General features: G+C 35.8%; 1 protein-coding gene across 20 annotated transcripts in view; it reads left to right on the top strand.

Annotated features, from left to right (window-relative positions):
* CCDC102B (coiled-coil domain containing 102B) overlaps window positions 1–23,162 on the top strand; it is a 282,169-nt gene that overhangs the window by 217,706 nt on the left and 41,301 nt on the right. For 19 of the 20 annotated variants that reach the window (XM_087869754.1, XM_087869749.1, XM_087869751.1 and 16 more), the window contains one exon: window positions 6,794–6,910. The exons of the other annotated variant lie outside the window; for it this stretch is intronic. In XM_087869754.1, coding sequence (XP_087725880.1) covers window positions 6,794–6,910 — 117 coding nt within the window. The remainder of the gene's footprint in view (window positions 1–6,793; window positions 6,911–23,162) is intronic. 20 annotated transcript variants of the gene reach the window in all.

Genomic DNA, 23,162 nt, shown 5'->3' with positions numbered 1-23,162 from the left:
TAACACACCTGTATCTTAGGGTTTGTAGGGAACACTTGTCACCTCATTTTGCTATAGGCCTCCATAGGTTTTTAATTTTATTGTTGTCATTGCTCTGCCTGTTTTCATGGAGAGATTTGCAGACCCTAGAAGGACTACCACCACCACACCACTGCCATCTTCCCACAGGTCCCCATGGGATAGTTATATGGATTTCAACTTCAAATTCCCAAACTTTCATATGCGGTCTTCAAAAATCCATCTGCCTAAAGAAGTACTTTTCAAGCGAGTTCTCTTTTCCCACATTACCCTCCATCCACTTTTCAAATGAAAGTCATGCTTATCTCCCAAACCAAGTGTGATTTTAGAAATATTGCAGAGTGGGGAAAATGCAGGAGTACCAAACAGAGAGATATTTTGAAATATTGGTGTTGAGAAACCAACTAATCAATGGATCATAAAACCTTTCTCATGTCAAGTGGTTTATGCTTTTCTTTTTCATAAAAATACTGGAATAGGACCTAAAGGATTGGTCAGTTTATAGATAATAAACATTTAATTTTGATGTAAGATCAAAAGTGGCTTTGTCACTTATTTACAAAGATATTAAAAAACAACACAAGCAATGCCTTTGCTATAAGAAAACATCTTCCATTTCTATTAATATGTGATCAGCTTTCTCATTGCCTACTTTGAAAAAATAGAGAAAACTGATGATAATTCTTATTTCATTCTATCAATAAGTAATTTTATCCATGGATACACAAACTAATTGAAAAAATGTATCTATCCATCTCATTAAGAAATGCATTTCCAGTAAATGATTAGTTTATATTTAATAATTACTTATCACAATATGTGCTATCTTGTCTTGTTTTTAAGCAACCATGTACCCATAATAATTGTAGAGATAATTCAATCCAAAGAAACTTTTTAGTGTTTGAAGCCTTACAGTCTCAATATATACATATATATTTTATATATGTATTTTTATTGCATTTTATTGAGTAAAAACATTTTCAAATATAAACATGTTACAATATGATGATTGGGGGAAGGTGGAATAGAAATAAAAATTCAAGAAATAAAATTAATTTTTTGAATAGTTGGTAGTATCACATTTCTGTAGTTTTTAGATGTTAATGTTCAGTAAGATGTGATGCAGCCATTTTATTTAAAATATTTAAAATTCAGCAGAAATTTCATTTTTTTAATCTAAATAAATATACTATTTAGTCAAGTCTTTAAAAAGGTAAAGGATACATCAGCATGAGAGCAAAACAGTTTAAATACCACTAAGATTAGTTATTTGGTGTTTTTATTTTGACTTGAAGAATAGAAGAAAATTTGCTTTAATCCTAGTTAAACATTGTTTTGTGTCTTTAGTACTATTCTTTAAGGTTGAGGGAGGGAATTAGGTAAAGTTTAGTTTAAATAATTTTGGTTAAAATTTTTGCGGCTTCTCCGTGCACTTAGAGTTAATTAAAATTACTGAAACATTAACCTTGTTGTTAGCTATCCCTGGGTCCACTGATTTGGATCACCTTCTGTTTGGGCACATTTCCTCCTTACTTTCCTCACCTTTCATAAGAACATGGTATGGCCACCAGAACCTGCCTAACTGCTAAACACTTGGTCTTAAACTCTGTACTATTTGATATTCAATACTTATTCCAAGGGCCAAATTATAAATGTATGCATCAACATGAAGGCAATGGGAAGAGCCATTGCAGTGTGTTGACCAGTGTCAGTTTGCTTACATTACAGAAAAATGACTCAACCTTCATTGTGAAGAAGAGATTTGGGGGGTACAGGTGATGAGGAAACTTTTATGAGTCCATCATGGTAATCCAGAAAGAAATAATCAGGTGTCCTAAGTTTGTTTGGGGGATGTGGAGAGTTGAGAAATATACAAGTGAAAGAAGTTGTGATGCTTGGTGGACTCTGAATGTTGGAAATGCATGGGTATGCTAGGGGGTTAGAGAGAAGGAAAAGTTACATATTTCTGACCTTATCTTCCACCAAAGAAGGCATATCATGAAGAAGCGAAACTTAAGAGGGAACAACAAAGTATTTAATACCGAGCATACTGAGCTTGAGGTAGGAATGTTTGGTGGAATTTGGAATTTATGAGTGCAAGAAAGAAATGTGAACAATGAGCAGTGAGATGGTGGTGGAAGCCATGGGAGTAAATGGGATTCCCCAGGGTTGGTACATTGAATGAAACAAAAGATGGTTTGGAGGATTAGCACCAGGTAGGGCAGATGGAGAAAGGGAAACTGCAGAGAAAGAAAACCCTTCTTCCCATGAGCCAAAAGAAAAGAGTGCTTGAACAAAGGCATTGTTAACAATAATAAAATTCTGGCAAGGATTCAAGTTAAGGACAAGGTTGAATATTGTGTGTTGGGAAGTATTGGGAATGGGTGTAACAAAAGCCAGTGGGGGAATGAGTGAGAGGGGAGCATGGGGAAAAAGTGAATGTAAGCAGCTCTTCCAAGGCACTTGAAAGTAAGAGGAAACAGCTGGAGTGGAAACTCCAAAACCGGAAAAGAGGTGGGTGGTGGGAAGAGAGAGTGAGAGAGAGAGAGAGAAAGAGAGGGAGAGGCTCTTCTACACTTGATCTCTCATATATCACTTTCCAACCTAAATGGAAGCTATCAAGCAACTAAATGTTGATGAGGGAGAAACCAAGAGATCTTGAAAATCCAGTAGAGAAACAATTCTTAGAATTAGTTTACCACGTACCTCCAAAGGAACCAAATCCTGACTGCAAATGGAATGATTAGTCTTTGACTCTAGGAAGGGTATTTAAGTTCTTTAACAAGAGGAAAGAAGGAAAGATTTATATAGATGCATGCAAATTTGTAGATTATGTTACAAGAAGTTGAAGATCTTTCCTATGTATAGCTTTTCAACTTTTCCACGAATGAAGCTGCAAGATCGTTTGTTGAGAGTTATGGGAGAAATTATGGGTTTGGTGTTCGAGGAGATTGAATTTTGTTGTATTATTAATAATATTGACATAAATACTGAACACAATATTTCACAAAGACCAGATCTTTGGGATAAGCAATAACTACCTAATCATTTTAGATTATTTTGAAGGATAAAATGTGAGGCAAAATCAAAATAACAGGGTGTGTTAGGTTATATTTTTGTGCCATTTTTGGAATGAACTTTTCTTTTCCTATTTGATCTGAATAAGTAAGAAAATATCTTTATTTGTAAGTTACACAATATTTTTGTTTTCCAGAATCATCTTCATAAAGACTTTCCACTCCATGCTAATTTGGATGGAGAATAAATATTTACATATACTGTTGCTAATTTTCCAGAAGCAAATTATGGCAGATATTTCTGAAGTCAGAGATGTGACAAGTTGCCTGGTTTAACCTTTCACAAATACTGCAGAATGAAAAGAGGAATTTTGGAGTTATATTATGATGCAATTTCAGAAAAAAAGTCTTGCAAGAGACTACTTAAATAACTATTAAATAAAAGGACCTGAACTTGGAAAATGCTTTCTAATGCTGACTCATTCATTTCCTCAGGTACCTTCTATTTCTGTCACTTTCAATTTAAGTAATGTGATATATCACTTGTGGATGACATTCATAATTCTGCTAAATGAATAATCTTTAACATCTACACATCCACAGCTTTCAACTTTTCAGCTGCTAATTAGATTTTAGTTATAACTCCATTAATCTGAACCTGAAGTTGAATAGGGTAAGTGGCAAAATTGAGGTGATTTTGAGTCCAAAGTATAATTTTAAAATGATCAAAATAATTCAAATTTTCATAGGGAAAAGTATAGTTGTTTTATTAATTTGGCCATCAGGTTTTTTTTCCCCCTGTTACATTGTTTTAATTGCCTTCACTGTACAATATTTCATTTACTGTTTTTATTTTATTTTTTGCTTTTTCCTGCCTGGAGTGTGTAGGAACAGTGAGAAGGCCAGAGTGACTGACAGAATAAGGGGTAGGAGTAGAAGAGCACTGAGGGGTTCTAGGACCAGGCAGATGATAAGAACTTTGACTTATACCCTGAATGGACTGGGAAGCCACTAGAAAGATTTGAGCAGCAGAGTTACATAATTTGAATTACTTTGAAAATGCTTTATTTGACTGCTGTTTTGGGAAAGAGATTACAGAGCTACATGGAGAAGCAGAAATTATGGAAGCCATTAAAATAACTGATGTGAGAGACCATGGTGGTTTTTGATCAGGGCAGTAGTAGTATACCTAGAGAAATGGTTGTATTTATTATATATTTTGGAGGCAAAATTGAATTGTTTTGACTTTAGTTTGGATATGATATGTCAGAGAAAGAAAAGAGTTAAAAATAAATCCAATATCTTTGGCCTGATCAAAGGGAAGGATAGAGTTGATACTTACTGAAATGGCAAAGATTGGTAGAGAAACAGGTTTGGGGGAGTTCTTAATTTGTCTTTGCAATGTGTTAAGTTTTAGATACCTATAGAAGTGATAAGTAAGAAGTTGGACATGTGGGTCTGAAGTTCACAGGAGACCTAGAGGATGGAACTAGACATTTGGAGATTGTCAGAATTTTGACTAGTACGCAATGCAATGGGTGCACATCAGCAGTCCAAAGGAGTGAATGCATCAAGCGAATGGGTCCAAGAACTGAGCTTCAAGACACTTCAACCTCTGACTATTTTCCAACATTTCTTTTTTTTTTTTTTTAAAGATTTTATTTATTTATTCAACAGAGATAGAGACAGCCAGCGAGAGAGGGAACACAAGCAGGGGGAGTGGGAGAGGAAGAAGCAGGCTCATAGCGGAAGAGCCTGACGTGGGGCTCGATCCCATAACGCCGGGATCACACCCTGAGCCGGAGGCAGACGCTTAACCACTGTGCCACCCAGGCGCCCCCCCCCTTTTTTTTTTTTAAAGATTTTATTTATTTATTCAACAGAGATAGAGACAGCCAGCGATATTTTCCAACATTTCTAATAAATTTTTAAAGGAAGGGATTACTAGACACATTTTAAAATTTTTATTTCATTCTTTGAAATTTTGTAATTGTTCTGTCCTTAATTTATGAGTACAATACATATTCATTTTCCCCAAACATAGTGATTAGATGTTGAATAACGTTTTCTTTCATATCTTAACTTATACCATTTATCTGTCTTTTTTTTCTATCAGACATTGTGTTTTCAAATCTTGGCTATTTTATTCATGTTCTTGGTTTCTTCATGTGTCCAGAGATCCTTGATTTTCCACTCTGAGTGAAAAATGAAAATGGAATTATTTTAGGTAATTAGTGTGGGTTTTCCATAATATTATGTATGAAAATTTATTTTCCTGCCTCATCTCTCCTTTGAGTAGTAGCATTGATTGAAGTTCTGTTGACAATGAGAGGGCTTATTAATTGATCTAATTCCCTGAGAATTAATGGTCAAGATTTCAGAAGTTAAACTAAGGGCATTCAATTACAGGAATGAGTTGGATTTTACTTTGGTGAACTCAAACCAAAACCTGTTGCTTTGATTTTACCCTTGCAATTCATTATTTTCTTTAGCAAACTGACTTTTATTTTTATTTTATTTTATTTTATTTTATTTTATTTTATTTTATTTTAGCAAGAGATTAATGCCACCTTGTTTATTTATATGAAAGTGAGGTGAAACATGCATAAATAGACTTTGGCTGAACCTGGTGGCATTGTGTCCTGTTCCACACTTGCCTTCCATGATGTGTTCTCCATGTTACTAACTCTGAACAAGGAGCCTCTCTGTTCCTATGTTTCTTTTTATAGACTATTTTTTAGAGCAGTTTTAGATTCACAGCAAAATCGAATGGAAGATATATACATTTCTCATATGCTCCCTGTCTCCACTAAGCACACCCTTCTCTATTATCCGTGTCCTCCACGACAGTGGTACATTTGTTATAAATGATGAACCTACATTGACACATCACTGTCCATGGTTTACCTTCGAGTGTACTCTTGGTGTTGTACATTCTCTGGGTTTAGACAACTGTATAATGACATGTATCCACCAGTGTTATACCAAATAGTTTCACTGCCCTAAAAATTTCTGTGCTCCACCTATTCATCCCTTGCTCCCTGCACCCTGAAAACCACTGATTTCATATTGTTTCATGGTTTTGCCTTTTCCAGAATGTCACATAATTAGAATTATACAGTAAGTAGCCTTTTCAGATTGGCTTCTTTCACTTAGTAATATAAAGTTTCCTCCATGTCTTTTCATGGCTTTTTAGTGCTGAATAATATTCCATTATCTGGACATGCCATGGCTTATTTATCCTGTTTTCCTGATAATTTGTTGGCATCTTTCATATTTTTACGAGTTCTAGCATTGAATAGATGTATTTTTTTCATTGCCCAAGTTTGCCTCTGTTATAATCTATATACTCTTTAGACTTCATAAAGAATAGACATTAAGTAGGATTACAAAGGATCCTGTATTACAAATATTCGAGACTGAAAGATCAGTATTAATTGAATTTGTTTAGAATTCAATTGGTCAATTACCAGGATTCTGTGTAGTAGCCAAATTTTGCCTAATTTTTTCAGTTAATGAGTTTGGATTATTGGAGATCTGCTGATTTGTTTTCTAACAACTGAGAATTTTTCAAATATAAGAAATAAATGGTTTAGCTTCATTAATTACCACAGCAACAGTAAAACCTCCCAGAATCCACATAAAAAACAAACAAACAAAAAAACTAAACTAAAAGCAAAACAAAAGACTAATGTGGATTATCCTGGAGCGAGCCTTTGGAGCATCATGTGATTATAATTTTAACTTCTTTTTTTCAGTTTAACATTTTTCCTGGTCAGCATGAAAATAAAATGGAAGAAATATCAGGACATATAAAGGAAGAATCAAAATCTCAAAACAGCAAGGATAGACTGATCTCTGAGTTAAGAGCTGAGGTAAGATACCGGATAAAGATTATAATACCAAACATACCTGAAGATTCTTAACTGATCAACTGTTTTAAGAAGTATAACAGAGGCATCATTGGTTACTTTATGAAGAAGGATGCTGCCAAAAATCAAAAATAATATAATCAGTTTATATATGACTTAAAATGCTATGGAATGATACTGACTCATCACTAGATCGGAATTATCTGACTATTACAAAGACAAAGTATTTGATGAAAAAAAACACCCTATAGCCAATACAATGCTAACTGTGAGTAAATACTTATTAAAAGTTCAGTCAGCTGCTGGATCTAATGTGTAAGTTATCGTCAGAACCAGTAACTTACAAAGGTGTAGCGTGTAGTTTCTGGTGGAATTAACACGGCTGTTGGCAGCTAGCAACAGTGAGAGACAAGGCAGGGTGACCTCACTCTTGTTAGTTAATTCATTTCTTAGGTATGACAAGTAAAATGGTGGCAACATTTATTTTCAACACTTCTACCACAATCACCACCAGAAGAATTTTCACAGATTGTAGACTCTGTTTTCTCTGTCATGTTAATAAAGGAGGAATTATTGTTCTTATAGATAGGTGATTGAATTATTTGTACTGCATAGAAAATAGTGTTAGTGCCCTAAACGTGGGAAATCATAAATTACTTATTTTGTGTTGTAATTCTGGAAGAATGTCTTGGATACTAATATGTAGGAACAATTTAGAAAATATCAGCTGGTAGGAAGGAGATTTGTATTAGATGGTTTCTTCTTTATAGAAGTCTGTAAAGACCGAACTCACAACACAGTATATTTTATATCGGAAGAACATAGTGCAGTGGAAAATGCATAAATCATAGATTTTGGAGCCAGAAACAGCTCCATTCCTGATTACTTTATTCTGGTCAACTCCTTCTACCTCTCTAAGTCTTGGTTTACAGATTGATTGAAATAATGGAAGTAAGAATAATAAAAGTCATCACACAGGATTTTTGAAAAGGCCACATACTGCAAGGGAAAACTTGTCAGAGCAGCATGCCTTGATTTGGGGAGTTACACTAAGTTGTTAAGGAGAAGTAGCTCTTCCTGATTGCGTCAGCACCAGTCCTTGCCCCCTCTTCCACCAGTCACGTAAAGAAAGGGGTCGTGGGTGAGGAAAGGCATATGGAGAGATCCGTGATGAGAAAGGCTGATGTGTTGAAAACAATTCTTCCTACGAGTTAGGTCAAAAGGGAAAATGTGGTTTGTATGATGGCTGTTCTCTAAAAGGAATCAAACTGTCAGGAGAGGTGCCACTTTTTCTTGGCCCTGAGATCTGAGAACATCTTAGATTAAGCTTTGCACAACATGTATAAAAGCTTACTTAGCAGTTAGAGACAAAAACAGGGAAAGACACATCTAGCTATTTATTATAACTCTTCTCAAAAGCTGAGAACGTGATCTTATATCATCATTTTCAGATGCACTGGGAGCCGTAGCAACATAGGATCTCTGACGTACAACTTTTTTAGTTTGATTTAGTAAACAGTTCAGAGACTCATTTACTAATTATGTGGCCTTGCGTTAGGTGTTTCATATCGATACAGCTCAACTGTGTTTCTTATATTAGGATACGAACCTTTTATCCACCTAAAGGTAATCTCCCACACGACACTCAGGTACTATGATACCTGATTTTGTGATTTAAAAATTCTTAATAGAGCACTGAAAGCAAATGAAAGACAGGAATTTGCTATGTCTTACTATGTGCACTTACGTGGCATATTCAATTGAGTTAAATTGCAGAAAGGAAGCTTTGTTCAGAAGAAAACAAAATATTAAATAAAATACTGAGACAGATTCTTAATAGAAACAATGAGCTTTTGTGTGTGTGTGTGTGTGTGTGTGTGTGTGTGTAATATATGAGCATATATGTGTTCATTTCAGTTTTAAATTAGGATAGAAGCTACTTTCTTTCCTTAGAAAAGAAGATGGAAAACCACCCTTTGTTGACATTACTTTATTTTTTACACTGGCTATGTGTAGGTCTCTAAAATCATATCATAATGTGTAATATGTTTTCATAAAAGCTGCTGTGTGATTGTACCACACCTTAATTCATGTGTAACCTATTTTTAAAAATTGGGTTTTTGGGGTGCTGTGTGGCTCAGTGGGTTAAGCGTCTGCCTTTGGCTCAGGTCATGATCCCAGGAACCTGGGATGGAGCCCCGCCTTGCGCTCCCAGCTCAGTGGGGAGTCTGCTTCTCCCTCTCCCTCTGCCACTCCCCCTGCTTCTGCTCTCTGTCTGTCAAATAAATAAAATCTTTAAAAAAATCGGGGGGGGGTTAGATATATAATCAATATTGCAGTTTGTATGTACACATTCATCTTTGGACATTTAAAATGGCTTAGGGTAGATTCCTAGAAATGGTATGGCTTGGTCAAGAGAATGTTTTTTAGGGGCGCCTGGGTGGCACAGCGGTTAAGCGTCTGCCTTCGGCTCAGGGCGTGATCCCGGCGTTCCGGGATCGAGCCCCACATCAGGCTCTTCCGCTATGAGCCTGCTTCTTCCTCTCCCACTCCCCCTGCTTGTGTTTCCTCTCCCGCTGGCTGTCTCTATCTCTGTCGAATAAATAAACAAAATCTTTAAAAAAAAAAAAAAAAAAGAGAATGTTTTTTAAATCTTTATACACATTGCCAAATTGTCCTTTAGAAAAATTATATCAATTTACATTCTTACTCACCTGCAATGTATAAACATTCTCATTTCATTATTCTATAGCCAACAGTATGTATTATAATTTTTAATATTTTCCTAATTGATAGACAAGGTCATTTTAATTTGTATTTTACTTATCTAAACATAAATTTCTAGTTGTTTGCTCATTTTTACTGATAATAATGTCTATTATAATAGCTACTATTTACTGATAACTTCAAATATGTCACGTTTATAGTGCTGGGCCACTGAAATAAAAGATCTCATTTAATATCTTAACACTCTTATGATCTATATATTCTTTTTTAATTTTGTTTTTATTAAGTTTTTATTTTAATTCCAATATAGTTAACATACTTTTTTATTACCCTTTATGATCTATATGTGTTTTTGTCTACTTTTAAAGGAAAGAGCCTTAGAGAATTTACCTTGCTCAAAGTTATAAAATAACCTCAAACACTGTTGAAATAATTTCTTACCTACCTTGTCATTTAGTTCCAGTCTTTCAGAGGTGCACACTCAGACTCAGGTTGTCAGCAAGTTAGGCCACTTACCAAGGCCACCTAGCTAATGAGTTGAATCCAGAAATTAAATGGGGCCAGCAGTCAGTCTGTGACATTGCTGACCTGGTCTATCACCTTGTGAGTTTATTGAAGAAATGTAACAAATTTCCAACAATATTGCTTAAATTGGAAAAAACAGTATTTTTATATCAAACATCACAATTTTTTTTAACACTGATGATCCCTATTTATGATGGACAACTTTTAAACTGTTACTAATACTCACCAATTTGATAATAGTATTGTTTTCACTTGACCACTGTGTTCTTCCTATTTCTTAATCTGCCTCATTTTTTTTTTTTCAGAAGTAAGCTTCTCATTGTAGAAATTTGGTCAAAGAAATTTGAAATGCAGCATTGACAAAAAGGCCCCAGAGTATTTACATAATTGGCTCTTCTGGTCCACGTGTAAGGTGAATTCTCAGAGCACCAAGTCTCTGGGTGAATGGATATGTATGTCTCAGTATATGCATATGTATAACACATATGTTTCATCTGTTCTCCATATTTAAGACCAAGGCCCTTCAAACTGGAAATGAAAAGTTTATTTAGAATGGAAATTAACTGGCATTCTGAGTCAAGAAATCATTACTTCTTTCTGCAGTCTGGTTGCTGCTTAACAGCAAACTCATAATCAGGAAACACTCCTTTTACATATTTTTAGGCCAACATTTTTGGGATACACATTCATCCAAGGGAAAATAACTGTTTTATCTTGTGTTATCCTAAAAAACATATTGCCAAAATTTCAGTTTCAAACTTTTAGGAATTTTGATTTCTTATTTTCTTATTTCTTATTTGTGGATTGTTCTTTTCTCACCAATCCACACATTTACATCCTATTTCTGTTACACTTTGGAAAGAGGAAGCCAACATACTTTTCCCTATTTAGCCCAATAAGTACAACTAAAAACTCTGAACATATGTTTCTGGTCCCTCATTTTACATCTCCCTTTCTGATATTAGTGCATTATCTACGGTAGGCTCTTCCAACTCTAGCTTAGGTTCTGCTGTTAACACATGTTAGCTCTGCTACGTCTTTAGGGTTAAAATTTTTCCAGATGGTACCAAAAAATGCGCTTAAAATGATTTTTCTTCCTAATCCTAATTGAATGCAGTGTAATATAAATCGAAGGAATCAAACATATTCATTTGCTTTTATCTCTCTCTTTTAGAATGTCCTATTTTTTAAAAAGATTTTATTTTTTTTTATTTTGAGAGAGAAAGAGAGTGAGAGAGCAAGAGCTTGAATGGGGGGAGGGGCAGAGGGAGAAGGAGAGAGAGAATCTCAAGCGAACTGCACACTGAGTGCAGAGCACCATGAAGGCCCGATCTCACAACCCTGAGATCACAACCTGAGCCAAAACCAAGAGTTGGACACTTAACTGACTGAGCCACCCAGGTGCTCCTAGAATATCTTTATTTATTCATTTTTAAAATGCTGCTTCCTGGGGCGCCTGGGTGGCACAGCGGTTAAGCGTCTGCCTTCGGCTCAGGGCGTGATCCTGGCATTCTGGGATCGAGCCCCACATCAGGCTCCTCTGCTATGAGCCCGCTTCTTCCTCTCCCACTCCCCCTGCTTGTGTTCCCTCTCTCGCTGGCTGTCTCTGTCTCTTGTCAAATAAATAAATAAAATATTTTAAATAAATAAATAAATAAAATGCTGCTTCCTAATTGAGAAAAAAAGCCCCAGATGGGTAACATGTTAAATTTAACTAGTGGTTATATAAGTAACCCTCTTTATTTTGCTTATGCAAGATAAAACATAAACATTTTGGACCATAAATTTTTCATACACAGATGTTATATTATTGATTGGGGTTTCAAAGGAAAATTTTCTCAATGTGAACATCAAGCAGAGTCTCTCTGTTCTCTCTGCATAGGCACAGTGAAATAATAGTGAATTAGGAGACAAAATAAGGTAACAAAATAAGTAGTTCACATGCTCATTCATTCATTATCTTATTCATTTACCAACAAGTATCTATCAGCTGTCTCCAGTGTGCTTGGCACTGGGATTACGCACTAAGGGTCTGAGAGAGTGATGGACATAGTGATGGCCACAGTGGGAAACAAACCAACAAACCCAGACAGTTAAATATGATGTGTTCTGTATGTCGGTAGGTGAATATAGTGACCTATGTAAGTACATAGAGAAGATGTCCAGAATGAGGTATGCAGTATGAACAACACTAGCCAAGTAAGGAATGCAGGTGAGAAGGGGAGTATCAGGTGAGACAGTGAAAAACTGCAGCATTAGCAGCAAATAACGTGATAAAAAGGGGGATCTGATCTGTAAAAGATTTAGACCATTTCTTTTGAGTAGAGGAATATAGTGAAACGTTTTTTTAAGATATTGACATATTAACAGTGAAGCAAAAAATTCCTCCTTTCCCTCTTACGCAGCAATAAATATCAGAAATTACATTGATTTGGGAGAATATTTTGGTCACTAGAAGAGTAATTAGCATAGTCTAATAAGAGCAATTCATCACCAGATTTTTTGTGGTAAGGTGGGGGAAAATACAGAGAGCAGAAAAATGTTTTTGTTCTATGTTAAAAAAATGAAAAAAATTATTTTCAAGGTGTTTTCTTAAATTCTAATTCAAACTTTAATTCTGTGTATATTGTATGGTACCTACTGTGCTAGGATCTGGTAATTCGGTGGTGTGTGATATAGAAATGGACCTGCCCCCAGAGAACTGCCTTCAGTGAGGGATGTAGGATTCTTCAAAAATTATAGTTAAGTGCATGTTTTCAACTGTGTCGGAGCTATGTAGCAGAGCTGCATGATGCTGGGGGAGTTGACCTAGTTATAAATTTTAAATGAAGAGATGCCTGGGATTTTATTTATTGACAGAGTTAAATAGTATTATCTTTGATTGGAAGGGAGTTGTATAATTAGAAATCCAATGCCATCATAATTTAATTTTCTGAGATTGCCACAAAAGATGTTAATCTAAATTGATTTAAATCTCTCGTATCTCATACCTCTGACTGACTTTATATGTTGTAGCAAAGTGAGTTAGATTACTGAGAATACTCTCAGTATTCTGTATCAGAATCAATGTATCAATGTATCAGAAATGTATCAGAAATAATTACATAATTTTGAAACAGGATATTGATGGTTGCAAGCCAGTTAATTTAGAAGTCTGTTAGTGATATGAATTTAAGCATTCTGGCACATTTGGGGTTTGACAAAACTCAGGAAACAGAATCTCTAAAGAGGTATTTTATATGAGTAAGCCATTAGAGAAAAATAATATTCTGGGAAAACTGAAAATTAAACTGTCACACATGGATATGCATTCTGGTTATTTAGACAAATATAAGTCTAAATGGTCCAATTATCCAAGACCAAAACTGTCACTTGTCTTGCATTTACAGAAAACTGATAAATATAAAAATTGAATAACAGATGAAAGCCTGTGATGATTTAGCCAGGAAGTATTAGATGCCTTGAATGATAGATTTTTTTTTTTCAGTAAAAGATTTCGAATTGTGTAGGGTGGGCTGAGGAATTTATAACTCCTTTGTGAAGATACCCCATCAGCAGTAGTTTCTCCTGGTGGCCAGGTGTTCAGAAAATTTTTTAGCTAAATTAGATTGATGATTTAATTACAATCTGAGACTTTTTTTTCTCACTCATAAGTTCCTTATTGCATTCTATCGGATAGAAAGCCGTCTGCATGGGAATAGAGGAGACCGCATTAATAAAACTGCTAACCCCCCGTCACCTGGTGCTTTCTTGATGACCTGGCTACAGCTTCCAATCTGATGCCTTCCAGGTCGTGTCCTCTTTTGGGTGTATACACTTATATTTGGGACTTTTCTGGGCCGTTTGGCCCATTATTTCTGTGCATTTCTTTCAAGATCCAGCTTACTGCTTCCCATAGGGGTAACAAGAGGGCTTGGCAAATTCATATTAGCATGCTTATTTACATCACATAATCTTATCCATTATTACTCTCAATGCTTCAAATTCAAAACTGTTTTACTAAAACTGTTAGAGTATAGTTGCATGTAATAAGGATTCAAATCTCCAATAAAGAGAAATATTCTATTTTACATTAGTAGTATTTGATTTAGAACTTTCCCATTGTTATCCTCAAAATGTTTCCCTTACAAAACATGTTTTCATATGAGCTAAATGAGCAATCCCACTTCTCTTCTGTCAAAATCCCAGGTTAATATGAATGTGACATGGAAGGTACAGATGTTGTCAGTCTAGATGGGAGATCTCAGCTTCATTCTACATTATGCTTGCCTCATAATAGGTGCCCAGCAAATAGCTGTTGATAGAATGAATGTGGGGAGGGATAAAGTACATATCAAAAAGAAGAAGGCTTTCTATTTCAACCTTCTAGGAGGTTGAAAGAAAAAAAATCAAAATGGAGGGAGGGCATGACCATACTCTCTCTATATGTCCATACCATTTGGAATATGATATGATGTGTTTTATATTTGACTATACTCGATATGTTCCCAACACAATTATTTCATATGTGCCCACTGATAACAGCTTGGTGAATGTAATGTTTTAAAGGACACCCAGAGCACCTGGGTGGCTCAGTAGGTTAAGCGTCTGCCTTCGAATCTGGTCATGATCCCAGGGTCCTCGGATAGAGCCCCACATCAAGCTCCCTGCTCAGCAGGGAGTCAGCTTCTCCCTCTATCCTCTCCCCTGCTTGTGAGCTCTCTCTCTCTCATGCTTTGTCTCTCTCTCTCAAATAAATAAAAAAAAAAAATATTTTTTAAAAATAAATAAAGGACAACCGTATCAAGAAACCAGTGGCTAGGTCATCTAAGTTCTAAAGATAAGCCCAATTTTCATATTATACCCTACCTTCAGGGGTTAATTGAAGAAATTCAGTACCTTCTGAACTTCTGATTAAATTCATTTATTTCCTGATTGGGTAGGTTGTTTCTCTGAATTATTAGAAATTTGACTATATGTTAAATATTTAAGCAATAGAAAATGCTGTTAATTAGATGAACTCTATAAATATATAAATTGAAAATTTTGTTCCTACTATGTGTAATCCTGGTAAGCATGGGTGGCTATTGGAATAATTATTTTTTATCATTTTTTTATTGTAATTCCATTATAGTTAACTTACAGTGTTATAATAGTTTCAGGTGTAGAATATAGTGATTCAACAATTCTATACATTGCCCAGTGCTCATCATGATAAGTGTGCTCTTTAATCCCCATCACCTATTTCTCCCATCCCTCCACCCAACTCCCCTCTGATAAACCTCTGGTCTCTATAGTTAGGAGTCCGTTTTTTGGTTTGTCTCTTTTTTACCCTTTGTTTGTTTCTTAATTTCCACATATGAGTGAAATCATATGTTATTTGTCTTTCTTTAACTGACTTATTTCGCTTGGCATTACACTCTCTAACTCCATCCATGTTGTTGCAAATGGCAAGGTTTCATTCTTTTTTATGGCTGAACAATATTCCATTTTATATATATATAAACCATATATATATATATACCACCACTTTTTTATCCATTTATATGTTGATGGACCCTTAGGCTGCTTCCAAAATTTGACTATTATGAGTAATGCTGCAGTAAACATAGGAGCATATGTATCCTTTTGAATTAGTGTTTTTGTATTCTTTGGGAAAATACCACTAGTGCAATTACTAGATCATAGGGTAGTTTTATTTCTAATTTTTTGAGGAACCTCTGTACTCTTTTCCACAGTATCTCTACCAGTTTGCATTCCCACCAACAGTGCACAAGGGTTCCTTTTTCTTCACATTCTTGCCAACACCTGTTGTTTCTTGTGGGGGTTTTTTTGGTTTTTTTTTTTTTTTTTTTAGCCATTCTGACAGGTTTGAGGTGATATTTCATTGTGGTTTTGATTTGTATTTCCCTGATGATGAGTGATGTTAAGGATCTTTTCATGTGTCTCTTGGCCATCTGTAGGTCCTCTTTGGAGAAATGTCTGTTCATGTCTTATGCCCGTTTTTAAATTGGGTTAGGTGTTTTTTGGGTGTTGAGTTGTTTAAATTCTTTATATATTTTGGATACTAACCCTTTATTGGATATGTCATTTATAAATATCTTCTCCCATTCAGTAGATTGTCTTTTAGTTTTATTGATTGTTTCCTTCACTGTGCAGAAGCTTTTTATTTTGATGTAGTCCCAATCATTCATTTTTGTGTTTATTTCTCTTGCCTCTGAAGATATATGTAGAAAGAATTTGCTATGAGCAATGTCGGAGAAATTGCTGCCTGTGCCCTCTTCTAGGATTTTTATGATTTCAGGTCTCACATTTAGGTTTTCAGTCCATTTTGAGTTTGTTTTGGGGTATGGTGTAAAAAAGTAGACCAGTTTAATTCTTTTGCATGTAGCTGTCTGGTTTTCCCATCATCATTTTTTGAAGAGACTGTGTTTTTCCCATTGCATATTGTTGCCTCTTTTGTTGAAGATTAATTGATCTTGTAATCATGGGTTTGTTTTTGGGCTGTCTGTCCTGTTCTGTTCATCAGTGTATCTGTTTTTGTGCCAGTGCCATACTGTTTTGGTTACTACAGCTTTGTGGTATAACTTGAAATCTAGAATTGTGAGACTGACCTCCAGCTTTGTTTTCTTTTTCAAAATCGTTTTGGTTAATTCAGGTCTTTTGTGGTTTCATGCAAATTTTAGGATTATTTGTTCCAGTTCTGGGAAGAATGCTGTTGGTATTTTGATAGGGGTTGTATTAAGTCTGTAGATTGCTTCGAGTAGTATGGACATTTTAGCAATATTTGTTCTTTCAATCCATGAATGGAATATCTTTCCATTTATTTGTGTCTTCTTCATTTCTTTCATTAGCATTTTATAGTTTTCAGAGTACAAGTATTTTATCCCCTTGGTTGAGCTTATTCCTAGGTATTTTATTATTTTTGGTGCAGTTGTAAATGGGATTGCCTTTTTTTTTTTAAGTAGGCTCCACATTGTGGAGCCCAACACATGCTTGAACTCATGACCCTGAGATCAAGACCTGAGCTAAGGTCAAGAGTTAGACACTTGGGGCTCCTGGATGGCTCAGTTGGTTAAGCATCTGCCTTTGGCTCAGGTCATGATCTCTGGGTCCTGGGATCAAGCCCCGCTTTGGGCTCCCTGCTCAGCCAGGAAACTGCTTCTCTGTCTCTTCCTCTGCCCCTCCCCACCGCTCATTCTCTCTCTCTCTCAATCTTTTAAAAAAAGATTTTATTTATTTATTTATTTATTTATTTATTTATTTATTTGACAGAGAGAAAGAGAGCACAAGCAGGGGGAACAGCAGAGGGAAAGGGAGAAGCAGACGCCACTGAGCAGGGAGCCCAATGCAGGGCTTGATCCTAGGACCCTGGGATCATGAGTTGAGCCAAAGGTAGATGCTTAACTGACTGAGCCACTCAGGCACCCTAAATAAAATCTTAAAGAAAAAAAAAAAAAAGACACTTAGCTGACTGTGCCACTCAGATGCCCCCTGGGATTGCTTTCTTAATTTCTCTTTCTCTTGCTTCATTATTGGTGTATAGAATTGCAACAGATTTCTTTCTTTTTTTTTTTTTAATGTTCAGTTAGCCACTATATCATCATTAGTTTTTGATGTAGTGTTCATTGATTCATTAGTTATGTATAACACCCAGTGCTCATCACAACATGTGCCCTCCTCAAAACCCATCACCTGGCTACCCCATCCCTCCGCCCCCCGCCCCTCTAAAACCCTCAGTTTGTTTCCCAGAGTCCATAGTCTCTCGTGGTTTGTCTCCTTCTCTGATTTCTCCCCCTTCAGTTTTCCCTCCCTTCCCCTCTGGTCCTCTGTGCTATTCCTTGTGTTCCACATATGAGTGAAACCATATGATATTTGTCTTTATTTCTTTGACTTCTTTCACTTAGCATAATCCCCTCCAGTTCCATCCATGTCAGTGCAAATGGTGGGTATTCATTCTTTCTGATGGCTGAGTAATATTCCGTTGTATATATGTACCACATTTCTTTATCCATTCATCTGTTGAAGGGTATCTCGGCTTCTTCCACAGTTTGGCTATTGTGGACATTGCTGCTATGAACATGGGGTACATGTGCCCCTTCTTTTCACTACATCTGTATCTTTGGGGTAAATACCTAGTAGTGCAATTGCTGGGTGGTAAGGTAGCTCTATTTTTAACATCTTGAGAAACCTCCATACTGTTTTCCAGAGTGGCTGTACCAGCTGGAATGCAACAGATTTCTGTACATTGATTTTGTATCCTGCAACTTTACTGAATTCATTTATCAATTCTAGTAGGTTTTTGATGTACTCTTTAGGGTTTTCTACATATACACATTGAGTATAATGTTAGCTTGGGGTTTTTCATATATGGCCTTTATTATGTTGAGGTATGTTCCTTCTAAACCTACTTTGTTGAGGGTTTTTATCACTAATGGATGTCGTACTTCATCAAATGTTTTTTTCCACATCTGTTGAGATGATCATATGGTTTTTATGCTTTCTCTTATTGATGTGATGTATCACATTGTTTGACTTGCAAATATTGAACCACCTTTGCATCCCAGGAATAAATCCCACTTGATTCTGGTGAATGAATTTTTTTAATGTATTCTTGGGTTTGGTTTGTGAATATTTTGTTGATGATTTTTGCATCTAAGTTTGTCAGAGATATTGGCTGATGGTTCTCATTTTTGTAGTGTTTTTATCTGGTTTTGGTATCAGGGTAACATTGTTCTCATAGAATGAATTTGGAAATTTTCCTTTCCCTTTTATTTTTAGGAAATTTTGAGAATAGGTATTAAGTCTTTAAATGTTTGGTAGTGTTCACTGGACTTTTGTTTGTTGGAAGTGTTTTGATTATTGATTCAGTTTCATTGCTGGTAAATGGTCTGTTAAAATTTTCTACTTCTAGGGCACCTGGGTGGCTCAGTGAGTTAGGTGTTTGCCTTCAGCTTGGGTCATGATCTTGGGGTCCTCTGATCGAGCCCTGCATTGGGCTCCCTGCTCAGCAGAGTCTGCTTGTCTCTCTCCCTCTGCTGCTCCCCCTGCTTGTGCTCTCTCACTGTCTCTCCTCTCTCTGTCAAATAAATAAAATCTTAAAAAAAATTTTCTACTTCTTTCTGATTCAGTTTTGGTAGGTTATATATTTCTAGAATTTATCCATTTTTTCTAAGTTGTCCAGTTTGTTGGCATATCATTTTTTATGATAATCTCTTACATTTATTTCTGTGGCGTTGGTTGTTATTTCTCCTTTTTTTATTTCTGATTTCGTTTATTTGAGTCTCCCCCCCCCCTTTTGATGAGTCTGACTAGAGGTTTATCAATTTTGTTGATCTTTTTAAAGAACCAGCTCCTGGTTTTATTGATATGTTTGATATGTTCTTCTTTTTTTTTCTTTAGTTTCTATATCATTTATATCTGCTCTAATCTTTATTATTTCCTTCTTCTGCTGGTTTGGGGTTTTATTTGTTCTTTATTTTGCTTCATTAGGTGTAATGTTAAGCTTTTTATTTGAGACCTATCTTGCTTCTTGAGGTAGGCCTGTATTGGAATAATTATTTTTAACAGTAATGGATCATATTAGTTTTTATTTTCAGTACTGAGCTGCTTAAGTTCAAAACAGTTGTTCTGGAATTATATAAGTCTTACAGCCTGAGGCCTTTTTGTATGTGTTTTTGGCAAGGATTGAAGTACCCTGGAAAAAGAAAAATTCTCTAAAGTCCATATTTGAGTCTCTGACTTTAGGCTTTCTAGTAATCACAACAATAATGATTATTGTACTAAAGAAATAAATTAAACAGGTGATAAGTAATTATTCTTACAAAGTATTTTTTAAAGATTTTTTTTTTTTTTTAATTTCAGAAAGTGGGGGAGAGAGAGAATGAGAAAGCGCATAAGCATGAGCAGGGGAAGGGGCAGAGGGAGAAGCACATTCCCTACTGAGCAGGGAGCCTGCTGTGGGCCTTGATCCCAGGACCCTGGGATCATGACCTGAGCCGAAGGCAGATGCTTAACCAATTGAGCCACCCAGGTGCCCCTCTACAAAGTATTTTATCAACCAATGAGAGTATGTCTTGCAAAAAGTGGAGAGTATCATCTGGAGGTGAGCATGGATAGAATTTAAAAAGGCCAAAAGAGAAAGGAAGAAGAAAAGTCACTTAATCTCTGCATCTTTGCCTTAAATATTAAAAAAGTAATGGAAGGTACACATATATCTGTTAAAATATATGTTTTGTTTTCTTTCAGACTGAGTGTCACTAGGTATTTACAGCTAATGTTTATGAATGCTTTGTAAGTTCCATGTGCTTTATAAGCGCTTAACATATGTGATTTCATTTCATCAACACATCAACCCTATAAGAGAAGCACTATTATAGTTTTTCTTTTTTCAAATGAGAAAGCAGACTCAGAAAGTTTAAGGAATGTGCCCAGGCTTCATAGCTAGTACTTGGCATAATTAGAATTAAACCTCACACCCTCATAAATCAACTAAATATTTGAGTATTTTTCATCTTATTATTTTCAACCTATTTTTTGAATATTTTTAGAACAAAAGTCTCCTATGCTAGAATGCCAAATACAAATACAAAGCAAGCAAAACCGACGATATGATGAAGCTAAATAATGATACAATACGTGATTATAGGAACCCTTGATTTTTTACTATATTAAAAACTATATTTTAACCATGATTTTCATTCCACCAACCTTAAAAAATCATGAAGCATCCTTAAAAAGGCAGCGACTGTGTGCAATACAAAAGCAGGCTTTGCATTGCTGCGCTTTAGAAGATTTGAATCTGAGCCACTTGGGTAAGTATGTAAAGAAACAAGGCAATTATTATTAGTCAAACACTGAAAATTCATGCCCTGTAGCACAGAGAAATAAAATGGGAAATAATATTCATTAGACCATCACTGACTTTTGTAAGGAGATCCCACAGTGCTAACCACTGTTTTGGGATTTTTTTTTTTTTTTTTTTTTTTTTTTAGCTTCTGGATCTTTAAAAATTTCTGTACTTGTTCTACATTTTCTCTTTTTCTGCATCAAATCCTGGCCTCCACTAGGGTTTATCCATTAATCCAAGGTAAGTAGAAACCATCGTCATTCAAAACTCCTTAAATTTGATACTTTGACTACCCCTGAAGGGGAAGGGAAGGAGATCCTTCCTTCTTCTATTTTATTTTGTAGAAGTGAGGTGATATGGAGGTGTTGGGAGGGAGCTGAGATAAAAAAAAGAAGTAAATAAAGAAACTCAAAAGATATTTGCCTGATTCTAGGTGAGAGCCATTTAAAATTTTCCTTACAAGTGATTTTGAATTCTGGTCGTAAATAATTATTGGAAACTAAATTTCAGATAATACTCAAGTCTATACTTTGACCTTTATCAAATCTGTTGGGAAAATCTTTCCTCTACCATAAATGTCTAAGAATTTTTCAGTAAAAAGGTCAGGTGAATTGAAGATTCTCATGTAATCGATCCATAGGCATTGACATTTGTTTTTGAATTTGGACAAATGTCCGTGTTGGACTTTAGCTCACTGACATATTTGAGTAATTGATTTTTTTAACTGGCTCACACTTGAGAAATAATTTTCCTCTTCAGAAACAGAAAATTTAAACTACAGATGCAAAGCTACACTTACGCACGCCTCTAATGTTGTTATCAAAACTCAAAACAATATTTTGTCAAGACTCAAACTTTTAACCTTACAGAGTGACTAAAAACATTGAAAAAAAATCTCAAAATCATAATATATTTATAGTGCACAGTGGAAAAGCATGTTTTACATAGATGTTTTTCTCTCCCTGCTGGAGTATAAATAAATTCTGCAAACTGAGAATTATGGGGAAACACTAGGAATAAAGGTGAGAAAAAGCGATCCTACTTGCATGCATTGGTTTCTGGATGTATATATTCAGTGTACTGGATCACAGCCTCATCTACCATTGGCCATTAGTCTACTGTATGCGTCACAAATAGGGGACCGTGTCCTGCCTTGTAGAGTATCTCCCTCAAGTTAGAAAGCAGAGATGTCATTTAACAAACCATTCTCACCTTTTCAGGCTTGCTGTTGACTTGTGATTGGTATTTGGTGGGCTGGTGCATCCCTTGGCAACACATCCATTTTTTATCTCCTTTGCTGTTAAATGCACCCAAGCTTTTAGGTGATGTTTCAGGAACGACAGGAATCTATGTTGGTAAACCACTTTCTGTGTAAGTCTTTAGATCATGGTGCTGGCAGAGACAAGAGGAAAGACAAACTCAAAGTGCTTTTCAATTCAGGTAAAAACAGTACGTTGCCCCTTACAGAAAGGGTCTGGTATGTTGTCACTAAGTGGCTGTTCTTTGAGGCTCACAGATCACACATTCAGTCGGGGAACAGCTAGATCACCCTGTTAAGAAGAAGCCCATTCCACTGGACCCAGGAATAACCTCAAACCCTGATATTACAACTCCATCTATCACCCATTATTCAAGCACCAGGCAGGCGGAGGACTGAGAATGACTGATGTTGACTGGATGCCAACAGCCTTCCCATTTGGTTGGTAAAATGCCTCTTCTGTGGTAAAAAATAACTGGTAGATAGGATATGGGAGTCAAAAAAAAAAAAAAACACACACACTTTTTATGTCCTCATCCATATGTCCATCCCTGTGCCTCTTCTTGCACAGACCTTTTTGTCTTTAGTCTTTCGGTTTTGCTTTGTGTCGAGGCCCCCTAGCCAAGAGGCCATGTGATTCCCCACTTTCCAGTCAGTTGTGTATATCCTTACCTTCGGTCACGTGTCCCTTCATTCAACAGTGATGACAAGTGGATTTCTCTAAGTACTGGGAGGATGTTTTCTCACCACTGCCCTTCAGGGCCACAGCTAAGTAGGTAGGTAGTAAAGTGCCTTCCATTTTTATCTCATACTAACCTGTCAGAAAGACCTACTCATGGGTTGTACCTGATTTCTTGTTCTTCTGCATTAGCTTCCCGAAAGATACTGCCCATGAGGTCGTGTGTGTGAGCTAAGAG

The sequence above is a fragment of the Ursus americanus genome, chromosome 19 (assembly GCF_024610735.1).
Source record: "Ursus americanus isolate L20-20 chromosome 19, mUrsAme1.1.p, whole genome shotgun sequence".
NCBI lineage: Eukaryota > Metazoa > Chordata > Mammalia > Carnivora > Ursidae > Ursus > Ursus americanus.
Note: the sequence above shows the minus strand (reverse complement) of the source record. Positions and strands in the feature narration are given on the sequence as shown.